The 14,221-nt window shown below is 48.9% G+C and overlaps 2 protein-coding genes across 2 annotated transcripts in view; both read right to left on the bottom strand.

The window, feature by feature from the left end:
• Nucleotides 1–14,221, bottom strand: part of LOC144247629 (uncharacterized) — a 391,071-nt gene that overhangs the window by 32,543 nt on the left and 344,307 nt on the right. The gene's annotated exons all lie outside the window — the stretch shown is intronic.
• The window catches only part of LOC144247620 (uncharacterized), a 660,598-nt gene that overhangs the window by 550,226 nt on the left and 96,151 nt on the right, over nucleotides 1–14,221 (bottom strand). Inside the window, exon 4 of the mRNA XM_077788929.1 lies at nucleotides 1,636–1,644. Coding sequence (XP_077645055.1) covers nucleotides 1,636–1,644 — 9 coding nt within the window. The remainder of the gene's footprint in view (nucleotides 1–1,635; nucleotides 1,645–14,221) is intronic.

The following is a 14,221-nucleotide window of genomic DNA, read 5'->3' as shown; positions in this document are numbered from 1 at the left end:
ATCTGGCCAAAGCACCTGCTGCCCTACCGTGTAGATTTTCCTCCCCCAATTTCATTATTTTTGATACCTGATTTGTTTTTCCCATAGCACATTCTGGGTCTGTGGGCATGGCAGCCACCTGCATACCCTGCACTACTGAGTGTATCGACCTGATAAAGCATGGTATCAGGCAGGGTAGGAATATGATCCCAGCTATTGAACACAATATAAAAAAATATTACCTTTTTCCACCGTGCTCCATCAAACAGATGATCCCACCAGGATGCTTGGAGTACGGAGTTCCATTTTTGTACTGGGACATGTGCTACCCTTTTAATTTCTGTCACAGGCCTCTGATGGTTTCTCCATAGTCATCAATCTCTATAGAGCATTATGATTCATTAAACTTTCCACAGACCCCTACTCCCTCTGCTAGTAAATAGTCCAGGGCTATTCTGTTTTGATACACCAAGGCCCTCATTTGGGAGTGTTGTTTAGACAACAGCTCAAGGGCATTTGAGGTGTGGTTAGAGACCATGTCTACCACTGCCCAAAGTCTTATTAGTCGGTTTAACAGATAAATTGGGGTCCTATACCCCCAGCTTTCATCCTGGGCCCATGTTGCAGGACCATAATCCTCTATTATTCTTTCTGCTGGCCACTTCTCGCCCCAGGTCTGACCCCCACCGAAGATAGGGAATTTCTTTTTCAAATCCCTTCTTCTTCTGCTCAAAGTTTTGTATAAGGGGGCCCCTAGTGAGCTGTGTTCTGATTGAGGTAGGGTAAAGAAAACGTGTCTGATCAATTGAATAGTGCATGATCCTCTCCACCACTGAGGTAGTTTGCTGTATGCTTTCTTCCCACAAATCCAATATAAACCATTCAGGGCTTTCCACCTGACTTTTGTGTTTTTGGGTTTACTCCAGAATCCTCTTAATTCATCTAAGGATTGGTAAAGGTTAGCTCCAGAGCCTTTGTTCCAGCAGTGTTCAATTTTTTTCTCTCCATTCACATTTAGTGCCTTTTTCCCAGCTCCAGTACCCTACTAGGTACCTACTAGGTACTGGAGTACTCCAGTAGGGATTTCTGGCTGCCAGATTCTGCTTTTGTTAAAGGAATTTACTGTTGGAGTGGACAGACATGAAGTGTATCCCACCATTTCAGTGTGCTCCTTTCCCTCCCTGCTAATGCAAAATGTCCCAATTATAGCATTATCCCATTTCAGGAGTTGATCTAGAGCTAAGCTCTCACCTCTTCAAGGCCACTTCTCTGCAGACTTGAGCCCTCTGCAGATCCAGCAATTGGACAGCCCCAATTCTGTTGCAGTTTCTTGCATCAGATCCACAAATAGGTTTTGATCGGAGGCAGGGAAACTCCAACTGGTATATTGTTTTTTGAGCTGATCATATTGCTCGCTTAGGGTTCTCAGCCTTTCTTGCTCCATCCTTCTTTTTCTCATCTCTGCCTCTTGTCTTTTTAGTTCCTGTGATACCTGTTTAATTTTGCTCTCCGGGTCCACTCCCTCTTTGTTCTTGAAAAGCAGAACATCCTGTCATATTGCAAACAAAGGCGGTCATCCTAATCCTCTAAAAGGTCCAAGATAACTGGCTCATTTTTGAGGGACATCTTGGTCTCATATTTTAAGTTCTTCCCGACCCAGTATGTCTGTCCACCCATAACACACATTCCCAAGTGGTTATTGTCATAACACAATGGGTTAGCCTGAAAGTATGCTACAAACACTGACTCCATCCTTCCCCCAGTCCATACTGTGCGGTTACATTTATCACAGATTGGGACAGATATCTGTTCAACATTTCTTTTATGTACCTTGTGCTCTGACTGCCTGTCCTTGGGGGTCGCCCTTTGTGAGTAACACCTTATTCTTTCTTTTAGCTTGCGTATCCCCTGCTGGGTGCCGTTTATGGGACAGTGCCCGCTTATCTTACCCTTGCCGCAGTTCCTTGGGGCTGGGGCTGTCGGAGCCTCCGATTCCCCGTGTGCTCTCCAGACAGTCTGTATGCAGAGCCCGCACCTTCACCGGGGCCTCACACCTCTGTGCTGGGCCAGTTAGTGCAACGCGTGCTGGTCTTGAGGCACATTGCTGGACTCAGATTGATCAGGATCCCCACGATTATTATTCCTCTGCCTTTGCCTGTGCTCACTGGGTTGCCACCAGTGGTGAGGTAAACCATTTTCTCAGCAGCAAGAATAGTCTTCTGTGGTGTCATACCTGGACTGAGCTGCATACCTCCGTTTAAAGATGCTCCACCTCGGTAGTTTAACTGTATCTGCACTGCAGGGTACTTTATTTAACCTCCGGCACTCAACAGTAATGATTTGAGCTTTTGATCTCAATTTTCCCCTTAGCCTGTTTTGAAACAAATGAAAGCAGATCTCAGAGTCCGCTTCGATTATTCCTAGGCTTGTGGCAAGCTCTTGTTGCTGTCGAGGCAGGATGGGAATGAATAGACTTGACTCAGAAGGCTGCTGAGAGTAAAACTCCCATTTATTCAAAATACACAGCTCTTTTATACAGAGCTTAGCAAGGATCAAATCTATTTGTTCTGAAGTGAAAACAACCCAGAGCATTGGTGCAAAAGGGCTTGACACACAGTGATAGAACTTAACTATAAACAATGTGAAAAACAAGAGAAATAAAGCATTATTTACATTCTTTCCCAGCTCTTTCCCAGCTTTTTGCCTGGCTAGAAACTCTCAGTTTCTTTCTTTGACTGAATCTGAGACCCACAGCTCTAAGATATGGCTAGTTCCCCTTCTAGGCACTTATCACATAAACCCTTTGGCCAATATTCCCTTCTACAGTGTGTGACCCAAACCTTGTTACAATACTCACATTTGAAATATACAAATGGATAACATTCACAATGAGGTTCAGTGCACGTTATCAGATCCCTGTCAGTCATTTACTTGGCCACCACAAGGTTATCTTCAAATCCCCAGGAGGAGAGATGACTTTTCACTCTGGCATCTCTTCCTGGTGCTCGACCTTCTTCACTCGGGATGCGTGTGTCCACCCCTTTTCTGCTGTTTGTATTGCTGTACCTGTGGTTAAGAGGACGAGAAAAGGGCTTTCCCAGTGAGGTGTCAGTGGGGCTTCTCTCCACGTTTTTATGAGCATTTTGTCCCCAGGTTGTACTTTATGTGTGGAAAAACCTAAAGGGGCACCTTGTGTTATTATTCCCTGCTTCTGCAATTCCTGCAGATTCTTACTTATGGCTATGAGATACGGCTGTGTCTGTGCATCTTCTATCCTCGGATGCCCCACTGGCATACCATGTTCATATGGCATCCCATACAGCATTTTGAAAGGTGACACTCCAGTCTCGGAGTGAGGCATGGTCTGGATATTCAGCAAGGCTAAGGGGAGGCGCTCTAACCAGGACATTTTTGTTTCCAGAATCAATTTTGCTAATTGAACCTTTAATGTTTGATTTATCCTTTCAACTTGTTCAGAGCTCTGAGGATGCCATGGGGTGTGGTATTCCCACTGGATCCCCAGAGCGTTGGCTTGTTGTCTAATAATTTTTGAGGTGAAGTGTGTCTCCTGGTCCGCATCTATGTATTTTACTAACCCACATCAGGGTATGATTTCTTCTAGTAGAAATTTTGATACTGTCTGAGCCATCACCTGAGAGCTCAGGAGGGCTTCTACCCTGTGGGTTAGTTTGTCCACTATTACCAATAAAAATTTATATCTCCCCACCTTAGGCAGATCAGTAAAATCTACCTGAATCCTTTTGAAAGGTCTGTATGCCACTGGGTGACTTCCCAGTGCCAGCTGCCGTGTTTTTGCCTGATTAATCTTTTAACAAATCATACACCCCTGCACCTCTTGTTTTACCAGTTCATAAATCCTCTTGCACCTGAAGAATCCAGGGAATTGCTCTGCCAGGGCCTGGAATCCCCAGTGTGTTTGTTGATGTAATCTCCTCAGGATGTTTCTGCTGTAGTCTTTAGACAACAGCTCCCTCCCATCTGGCAATTTCCACTTACCTCCTTCTAGCTGGCCTCCTATCTTCTTGTACCCCTCGATTTCCTTCAGGAAGGGGTGGGGAGGATATTCCTGAAACTCCCCTTCTTCGATTCCTGGGGTACTTACCTTCATTAGAGGCACGCTTTTGTCCTCTTTGTCTGCTAAATTGTTCCCTTGGGTCCTGAACTGCATTCCTGTCTGGTGCCCTTTCACGTGGACTATGGCAATTGCCTCTGGCCCCCTTATAACCTTTAAGATTTGCCTGATTATTTCTTCATGCACTAGCCTCTTTCCCTGAGTATTGAGTAACCCTTGTTCTTCCCAAATCTTTCCAAATATGTGTACCACCCCAAATGCATAATTTGAATCTGTAAAAATTGTTCCTTTTTTCCCTTCTAATTTCCACAGGGCCCTCAATACTGCGTACAACTCACAAGCTTGTGCTGACCATCCGGGATTCAGGGGTCCTGATTCCACTACCTCCCTGGTTTTGCCATCAGGAAATATCCTGATTTCCTTTTCCCATCTATGACCCTTGCAGAACCACCCACAAACCATTTTTCACCTTCTTCTACATCTGGCCTTATTTTGATCTGCAGCTCCACCACTTCTGCGCAGTCATGGGAAGGCACTCCTGCGGCTTCCCCAGCCAGGAATCGCGCGTGATTTTGCACCGAGGTAGTTCACAATTCCAAATCCCGGGAGTGGATTAATACAGCCTCATATTGTAGGAGCCTGGCGTCAGTTGGCCACTTGTCAGCCTTTTGCTGCAGAATGCCCCGACGGTCACCTGCAACCAGGGACCTCAGATAACGGGAAGCTGGACAGGACAGAACACACATCCAACCAATATGATTAATGCAACGTTCTCCATTTATTCGAGAGAAGATGGCAGGTTTTATACACTTCTATACAGTTTATAGTTTACAAAGCACTCTCATTGGCAAGCTAACATTGTTTACGTTTGTCTTAAAGTGGCCTAAACCTTACACTATAAACCTATACTACTTTACACCCAGACAGCCCAGTGCGTTGCATCACACCTTAATACAATTTCAAACTGCGCCACAAGCTCTTCATTTCTAACTGTGTCGGAGGCTGGAAGGCCTCACAAGCCCCAAATCTGTGGCCTAGACTGAGGGGAAGCTCAATTCTCACTCCAGACATAAATCATGCCCTCTCTCTCAGAAATTCTGTAACAGTCACCTTCTTAGCCTCCTCCACCAATACTGTCACTGCTACAATTGCTTGGTAAGATCTCTGCTTACAGGATCTAAAAGCTTTGATACATACCCCACCAGCTTCTTGGCCTCTGCCCAATCCGCGATAAAACCCCATGGGCAGTGTGATTACTGATGTCCAGGAACAGCTGAAAAGGTTTCTTTACATCAGGGAGGCTCAACTCTGGAGCTGCTGCGAGGGTTTCTTTTAATTTCTTGGAACCTTCCTCATCCTGCTCTGTCTACTTTAGCTTGTCCGTGATAAGCTTTTCATGAAGAAACTTTTCCTTCTCACTATATCCCTCGATCCATTGCCTGCAGTATCCTGGAAGCCCCAGCAGCTGCCTGACCTCCTTTTTTGTTCATGGAGGGGGTAAAGTAATGATACCTGTTATCCTGTCCGGATCCAACTTCTTACCTTTTGTTAACCAATGCCCTAGGTACTTGACCTCAGGCTCTGTGAACTGTAATTTCAATTTGAGACCTTCAACCCTTTTTCCCCAAAGAAGTTTAATAGTGCTATGGTCCCACACATCCTCCTCCCTAAGTCCGGCTGCCAATAGGTCATCTACGTATTGTAGTAATTTGGTCCCTTTAACGGGCACAAACTCACTTAAGAGTTTTTCAAGGGCTTGTCCAAATAGGTTTGGTGAGTACAGAGAATAGATTTACCACCCTCAAATCTTGCACCAGCCTGTAATTACCATCTGCCTTCTGTACTGCCAAGGTAGGAGTGTAATGTCTTGACATGCACAGTTCCAATGTGCCTTTCTTTATTAGATCTTCTATTACAGCCTTCAGTCCATTCCTGCCTTTCATGGGAATGCAGTACTGTTTAATCCTGATTGGATCCTCCAGTCTCTGGATCTCAGTGTGAATTGGCTCCATGTTTAACCTCCCCGCCTCTTCCTGAGTGGAGTGTTTAACCTCCCCGCCTCTTCCCAAATCACACTTTGGGATTTATCTCATTTTTGTCCTCAGCGGTTATTTTGTATAAACTTACTGTGAGCTGGGAGTCCTGTGCTATCAGGCTTATCCCCAGAGCTACCATTAGATCCCCCCCCAGTAAATTATAATCTGCTTCTTCTACCAGTACTATGTTCCCCAGATAAAACTTATTTTCTATTTCCACATTTGTTAAAACCGGAACCTTAAAGGGTTCCCCTTTAGCCCCAATGACCACCATTGAATCCTTGCTTTTAGTACATCCAGGTGGCAGTCGCTGAACTGTAGTTCTTTCTGCGCCTGAATTGACCAAAACCACCAATTCTTGTTTTTGGGGTCTAATTTTTAATTTTATCAAGGGCTCTCCAGGTGTTCTGGACCCCAAATTATAAAGCCCCTGACACCTCTAATCCTCCTGGAAGATCTGTTCATCCCTCATTCTCTTCTTACAGTCTCTTTTAAAGTGCCCTTTCTGTTTACAGTAAAAGCACTCAGGGCTGCTAACCTGTTTGTTTATGCCTTTCTTCTGAGAGGGGTTAGGTTTTCCCTGGGGCTGTTGTGTTTGTGCCAGCTTTCCGGGATTTTGTATCTGCTCCTGTTTTTGCACTTCCCTTATTGCGCCACCAGTATCCTTGCCTGTGCTTTTTATTTTTCATCATTCCTTCTTATGTAAACCTTCTGTGTCTCCCTTAACAATTCCTGGAGGCTTTTCTCTTGACAAGTTTCTCTTTTTTCTAGCTTTTTCCATATGTCCTCCCATGATTTAGCAACAAATTGTGTTTTAAACAGAATAGCCCCGACAGGTGAATTAGGGTTGGTATCCAAATACATTTGGAGGCTCTTTCTCAGCCTCTCCAGCCATTTGGTGGGTATTTCATCCCTCCCCTGGCATTCCCCCAATGCTTTACTAATGTTCTGTCCCTTTGGTACCAGCCCCCAAATTCCCTGTATTACCATGTTCCTTAGCCCTATCATTTTAGACTGATCCTTCTCTGCCTGGGTGTTCTATGATGGCCTCTGTTCAGGCTTTCTCTCGTGCCACTCCCTCCCTGGGGATTCCTGTGTTCTCAATCATTTATTGCAGCCTGCCGTATCATGTCCCATTCCTCAGCGTTGAATAACGACCTTAGAATGGTGCAGATGTCATCATATGAATAGATGATGTTCCCCAAAAATTCATCCAGCCTCTCTGCCACCCCTAGAGGATTATCCATTAATTTCTGCATTTCCTTGCTGAAAGCTCTTACATCTCCCATATTGATCGGCACATTTACGTACCCAATGACTCCGGGAGCGGTTGGTACTTCCCTTAGAGGGTAAAGACTGGGCCTGTCCCCTTCCTCCTCACTATCATCATGGTTTTCTCTCCGTGTCTTGCACCGTGTTCTGCTAGCTGGAGGATAAGCAGTTTTCCCAGGGGGAGGTGTGTGCCCGGGATCGTCTGACTGTTGTGGTGCAGGTGGGGCTGGGAGGGACCTGATGGGTCCGGCAGCACCGGAGCCGAGGGCTGTGTGTTACACGGCGGTGCCTGTGCCTGTGCAGGCTGAGGCGGGTGCCCCGCTGGTGCAGGCACAGGGGCCTGAGCCTGGGGAGGAGAATTCAGGTACAGGGGTGGAAGATTGTCCAAGGGCTCTGTCTTGGTTTGAGAAGGCAGGAGTCTGTGAAGGAAGGCAAAAGCCTCTTGTGAAATGGAAAAGGTAAACTCCCTCTCTCCGAATTACCACAATTTCAAAAAAAGCTCTTAGGTAAAGATATGGGAATGGGAATAACAGTACCTTATTAGGAGAAAAATTAAATAAAAATAATAACAATAAAAATGTAATTAGTACAAACAAAACTAGTGATAGAGTCAGAAACCTAACACCCTGAGGAGTTAGGGTGTTGGCAGTAGTCTAGTTAAATGGTGGCTGTTTTTCCTGGAGTGGCAGATGAAATGCTGCTGGATTGGTGATCTCTAGAAGGGTGGAGTTTTCTTTGGAGGTCTGGTAGTAGTTGGGCTTGGTCTTCCTCTGGGAATCCAGCAGAGAAAAGAGCTGCTTTTCTGGGAATCTAGCTAATAGCTGCTCAGTGTCCCAAAAAGTGCTGATTTTATGCAGGTAGGGGTGCTTGGCTCCTCCCTCTGGGTGGAGCATCTCACAATGGGATGATGTAACTTTACAGGTCATGCAGTGAGTCTATCGATGGTCCATGAACTGAAGATATCTCCCCAGAGGGAGACATTGTTCTTGGAAGAGATAAGAAAACTGCCCAACCTCCAACAGATGGCATATAGAATACATGCTTATCTTACAAGCCAGGACAATTATTACGGAAAATTATTCTCATAGTGTAATCTTGTCTCTGAAACTGCAGGGAAAAAAAATTTCCAACAATATCTTTAGTGCTAGAGAGTCAAGGCATTCCTTGGTTCTGGCAAAGATGTGCAACAGAAATCATTTCATTCACACATAGGCCGGCTGTGCAGAGAAAATTATCCCATGACATGTGAGTTTTACTAGATTTTCCTAAATTTATACAGTCTGAACTAATCTAAATCCATTGGTTTAATGTTCATTGCTTCCAAGTTGTGTAGTTTTTAGTATTTGGTTTCCTACTGGACCCAGATTTCTTTGCCTCTGATGTTAATTAGGTTCGAACTCCTGGATTTCCTTCCCAGACTTTTGCAGACCAGGTGCCTCTAACTCTGCCGGGGGCAGTGTCTGGGGTAGGTGTTGGTTGCTGTTTGCTGCTGGGCACTGATGTTTTGTGGGTATCTTTTGGGGTATTCCCAGTGGGTTGAGATGTTAAACTCATCTCCACGGAGTGGTGTAACATCCCTTAACAAAACCTTTAACATTTCTTTCCCCAAGGCCAAGGCAAAGCAAGCCTGAGTAGAGAAATAATTTTTTTTTTTAATGAAACTTGCTACATTTTCCACCAACCCAGCTAATGCAGTGTGAGTGTGAGTGGAATTGTCCCGGTGTGTCCCCAGCAGCTGTGGCAGTGCAGGCCCAGAGAGCACTGAAGCTGCAGCAGTGGCAGCAAGGGCTGGCCCCGGTGGCTGGAGCTGCCCAAGGAGGGTGGCCAGGCCGAGGATTTCAGCAGAGGAGGTGTGGGCAGGCCCAGGGCCTTGCCCCGCTGTGGAGCCCTGGCTGCTGCTGCGCTGCCTTCAGTGCAGGCTCAGGGGGGCCTCCCATCCTCCTGCTGCAGGCGGGAAGTGCAAATCTCCGGGGCTGCAGAGACCTGGAGCCCAGGCTGAGGGGTCCCCCCGTGTTCAGCTGTGCTGGCGGCTGTTTCTGGCCTCGGGGCCCCTTGGCATGGGCCACGCCACTTGGCCACCAGTGGTGCTGCTTTGCACTCCTTAGGCAGAGCCCATGTCCTGCTTGGATGTTGGCAGCAGCAAAGTGCCAAGGCAGGCTCTGTGCCAGCCCAGCTTCCTGGGGGAGAGATTGCACCAGAGACAGGATTCTGGCCACAGACTGCTTTAAATGTGCATCCCTTATCTGCACCCTGCACTAGGTGGAGAATTCCCAGGGTAAGGAATTCCTGATATCAATTGCAAGGGGAAATAATTGAATATCTGCCCTGGGTCTGACTCTTCTTCTTGCACAAGCCAATGGCAAAAGCCGTCCCCATGGCATCTTGGTTTCTATCCCCAGCTTCCAAAGGTGTTTCTTTCTTTCCCCATTCTTTCTTTGTACCCAGCCTGAGCTCTGGGGGTGCCAGGGGTTCTGGAGGTCCCATTGTATTCCTAAAGCTCCCATAGCCCCCTGGAGGATCTTTCCTGGAGAATGAGTTCTGCTCTCTGAGTCTGTTTCTTCCACAATCCCTTTTCTTGAAATTACGTCTTTTAGAAATACCTTAATAAGTGATCCAGTGGTTGCTGAGCAGTCAGAATTGCTTTTACCCCCCTGTTAGGTGAGATGGGGTCACCAGAAGATATTGAAGCCTTCCTGCTCAGGGCATTTCAGTGCCAGGCTCTTACAAGCACACACAGCTGTGCTGGTTGAGCTGACCATGGGGGTAACCTGCACTTTGTCTGATTCCCTTTCCTCAATAACAGCGTGTCGTGGAACTCTTTTCCCTTCTGCTGCCCTTGAAGAGCCATCCACAAAGACATTTTCTGCCTCAGGCCAGGCAATGTCTCCTGAATCTCCCCCAGGCTGGGTCTGGAGCTGTGTCACTTGAATGCAGTGCTGGGTTTCTTCCCAGCCCCTCTGTGGGCTGTTCAAACAGGAGGCTGGGTTAAACCCTTCCCCTGTCCTCAGTTCTGAATCCTCCTGTGCCACTGCACAAGTTTCACACTGTAATAACCGAGCACTGCTCATCCGTTGCGAGGCTCTTTTGGTTATCAAAGCTTGACCTTGATGGCAGACTGGAACAGTTGGAGATCCTGTTGTCATCAGGTTTTGGGCCTCAGTTCCCGTTGAAGCTGTGGCTGCATAATTCTGCAGGCAATGAGGCCACTCTGGCCACTGGGTGAAACATTTTGGCCCAAGGATTCCTTTGGCATGGCCCTGTTGAACATTCACCTACAATTCCAATTTCTTTTCTGAGTCTGGAAGAGCCCCAGCTGAGGCATCAATATTTTTGGTTCTTCATTTTCCCAAGTTTTGCTCACTTTCTCCTGTCCATACCACAGCATGGAGGCTGTGTGGGATTAAAAAGTCCTACAATGTTCTGGCTGGAACAGAGAATCCTCAATCCAGGCTGTGTAATTCCCTATTAATCTTTCGAATTGTCTCAGCTCGTTTTTGGTGCTGGGAAATGTTACTTCTGAGATTGCCCAGACCCTCTCTGGGTCAATCCACCAGGAATCTTCAGTCCCACTATTTCTCAAATGTTTAACCTTTTTCTCCAGCATTTGCACTTCTTTTTCAGATACTCAAAAGGTATTTTTTAGATAGCAAATTGAGCTATTTCACAGGGGCTTTGTCTGCCACTTCTCCTTGTCCTCCTCATTGGAGCCATCCGATTCCCTGACTGGCAGGATAGGAGTGCTGTAGGGAGACATCCCTGGCTCCAAGAGCCCTGCCTTTAGCAAGGACTCCATACCAGGCTGAGCCCTTCCTTCCCTCCCCTGGAACAGGGTGTTGCTTTTAGCCCTCACTTGTCCTGGTTGCTTCCGAGTAACTTGGAGAGGCTCCACATCAAATTTTCCCCCTGGGGCTGCCCACACCTCTGGGTTCCCTTCAGCACAGGCCTTGCCTGATATTTGACACAAAGGTACAGCAGCAATAGCCTCTGTATCACCTTTTACAATATTACAATACCACCATCAAATTCCTTCCTGGTTCATAAAAATGACAGTAGGAAGAGAAATAAATTAGTTTATTTCAAACCTATTCTCTTCAGCTCCTAAAAGTGATTGAACAGATGACACCAGCTCAGCTTTCCCATTTATTCCCTTAATAATTAAACATACCTTTACAATTTTCCCCCCTTAGGTGTAAGATTCAGAGTGGATGGAGAGGCCCCTGTGTCCATCAGGAGAGGCCTCCTCTCGATGTAGATGCAGCCTGAATGTTCTGCAGGGCTCCAGTGTGGTGGGTCCCCGGTGGGATGGGAGCTCAGAGAGCCCTGCCAATCCATGTCCATGCAGGGGTGGACTTGCTCCTGCTGAGGGTGCTGCTGTCTGTGCTTGCAGTGTCCTTGTGGGCTGCAGCTGGAGCCCTGACTCCTTCCCAGGGGCTGTTTGGGTGGGCTCTGCCCTGGCCAGGAGGGCAATGCCTCTGCCAGGTGCTTGTGGCCGACCCCGTCATGCCCTGGGTGCTGGGGCCCCCTTGGGCCCTGGGGTTGATCCCTCAGGGCCTGTGGGAACTCTGCCGTGGCCTTTGCCTTCAGCTTGGCCTTTTGCTCATCCCTTCTTGCTTCAGCTGCTGTGCCTTTGTGCCCAAGTGCTGCAGAGCCTTCTTGTGCCACTCCTGCAGCCCCGGTCACTGCCTGTGGGTGCTCATCCTGTGAGAGCTGCTGAGCTTTCTGCAAAACCTTTCCTTTCTGCAGGGACCCAAAGCAAATCCTGAACAGCAAATCCTGATCCTTCCATGTGCACTCTGCATTTCCCAGCTGTTCCTTTGTTTTCCCCGTTGTGCTCAGGGTCCCTGCCCAGCCCGTGTGGCAGAGCCGGTGCCTGTCCTGCCGCAGTGTCCAAAGGCGGCCCCCCCGGCGGGCAGGGCCGGCAGCTCCCCGGGGCCGGGCAGCGGCCGGGGCGTCCCGCAGCCTCCTGGGGGCCGGGGGCCACTGCTGGCCCTGCCCGGGGCTGGTGGGGTCAGGCAGCGCCCGGCGCTGAGCCCCGGCTGCCCCACAGCCCCGGCCCGGCCCCGCAGCTCCCCACAGGCCCCAGCCCGTGCTCCCGGTGCCGCACCTCTGCGCCCGGTGCTGCCGCTGCCACCGCAGAGAAACCCCTGGCATCCTGACCTCCTGCTTTTCCTGTCTTGGGCAACTGGGACTTCAAAATATTAGCTGGCAAATTGTGAGGTTAAGACTCTGTGGAAAAACATCCCAATCCAGTGTATTTTTCTCTTCCTCCTCTTTGCTATAATCCTTTTTCTTACCACATAGATTCCTCCTGCTGCTTCTTGCCTGAACCATATTTTTGCACACTCCCCTTCACCTGATTCGTTCAAAGCACACCAACACCATCCATCCCCTGTTGTCCAAATCCCTTCTCCACTTCCTCAGTATTCTCCCAAGGGACCCTTCAGAGACATTTTGGGATATCATCCCTTTGGCCAGGACCCCTCCCTGGCTTTCCCTTTTCTCCCCTCCATGGGTGCCCTGCCATGTTCACTCCCCGAGGATCCCAGGGCACTCACTGATGAGATTTTCAGTGCTCTCTCCCTGCTGACTCTTCACAGACCCCCCTGATGTGTCACTCATCTGTCTCCTGGTCACTCCCGGGTCCCCAATCAATCCCCGGTGCCGCCGCCAGCCAAGGGAGCTGATCACCCAAAGTGGGTGAGGCACCTTCAGCTGCACTCCCTGCCCGCCGCCCCGGAGGGTGGAAGGAATTCCGGATGGGCCCCAGGGTGTGTGGAAAAATTGACATCAGCAGAGAATTCTGTCCACAAAGCAGACGGAGGAATCCTGTAAAAGTAATTTCATTCCTAAGAAAAGGGAGAGGCCATGGGACATTCAGGCCATGGGATCTCTCCAATTGCTGGAGGACACAGTCTCTTTTTCATCCTAATTTTCCCAGCTGCATCTCCCTTTCCAGTTCTGTGTTGGCTGAAATACTTGAGAGCTACAGACTTCTCAACCCACCTACTACTTACCCCTTTCATATGCACCCCAGTTTTGTATAGCAGATGATACTCATGGCTCTGTTAAGGCTTTGTTGTTCTTCTCCAAGTTAATGAATTTAGCAAGACCTTGGCTGAGCAGCAGTCTGTGTCATCAAATAACATTTTCTGAAACCAATGGATTCTCCTGTCACACCCTTATGTACAATTCTCTAGCCCTATCTCCGAGCAGCTTCAGAGCATCTGTTTGTAAAGACACTTTCCTGTGGTTCCTTCCATGGGGTCCCCCGTTTGTGGGACATCCCCCCTGGAGCAGGGTGTCCCCTCTGTGCTGCAGCCCCAGGGCTCGGGCAGAGCTCAGCCAATCAGAGCCCGCGGCGCTGATGACTCACCAGTTGCCAGGCAGACTCGCAGCTCCCCGCGTTCCCCACCTGGACCCACCTGCGCCCCCCCTCGGCCCCATGGCCCCGCGAGGGGAATTTGGGGAGGTGGGAGTGGGGCAGCGCCAAGGCCGGGCCCCCCCGCGCTGTCCTGGCGGGAGCGGCTGCAGTGGGGACCGAGTGCGGGCGGGAGCGGCCGAGAGCCCAGCGCTGCCCCAGCCCGACCTGCCCCAGCTCCATCCCTGCCCCTGCGCTGGGATGCTGTGGGTGTGGGGGGAAGAGGGAGCCGGCAGTGGGTGCTGGGCCTGGGGGCAGGAGGAGAAGGGAAGGAGAAGCAGGCTTGAGGAACAAAATGGTCAAACGATGTAGGTGGCAGGAGAGAGTGGGATTGTGCAGGAGAAGGAGGAATAGCAGGAGGAAGAGGAGTGTGAGGAAGCAGAGCGACACAAGAGGAGGAGGAGGAGGAGCAGAAAGAGGAAG

Source organism: Lonchura striata, chromosome 29 (assembly GCF_046129695.1).
Source record: "Lonchura striata isolate bLonStr1 chromosome 29, bLonStr1.mat, whole genome shotgun sequence".
NCBI lineage: Eukaryota > Metazoa > Chordata > Aves > Passeriformes > Estrildidae > Lonchura > Lonchura striata.
Note: the sequence above shows the minus strand (reverse complement) of the source record. Positions and strands in the feature narration are given on the sequence as shown.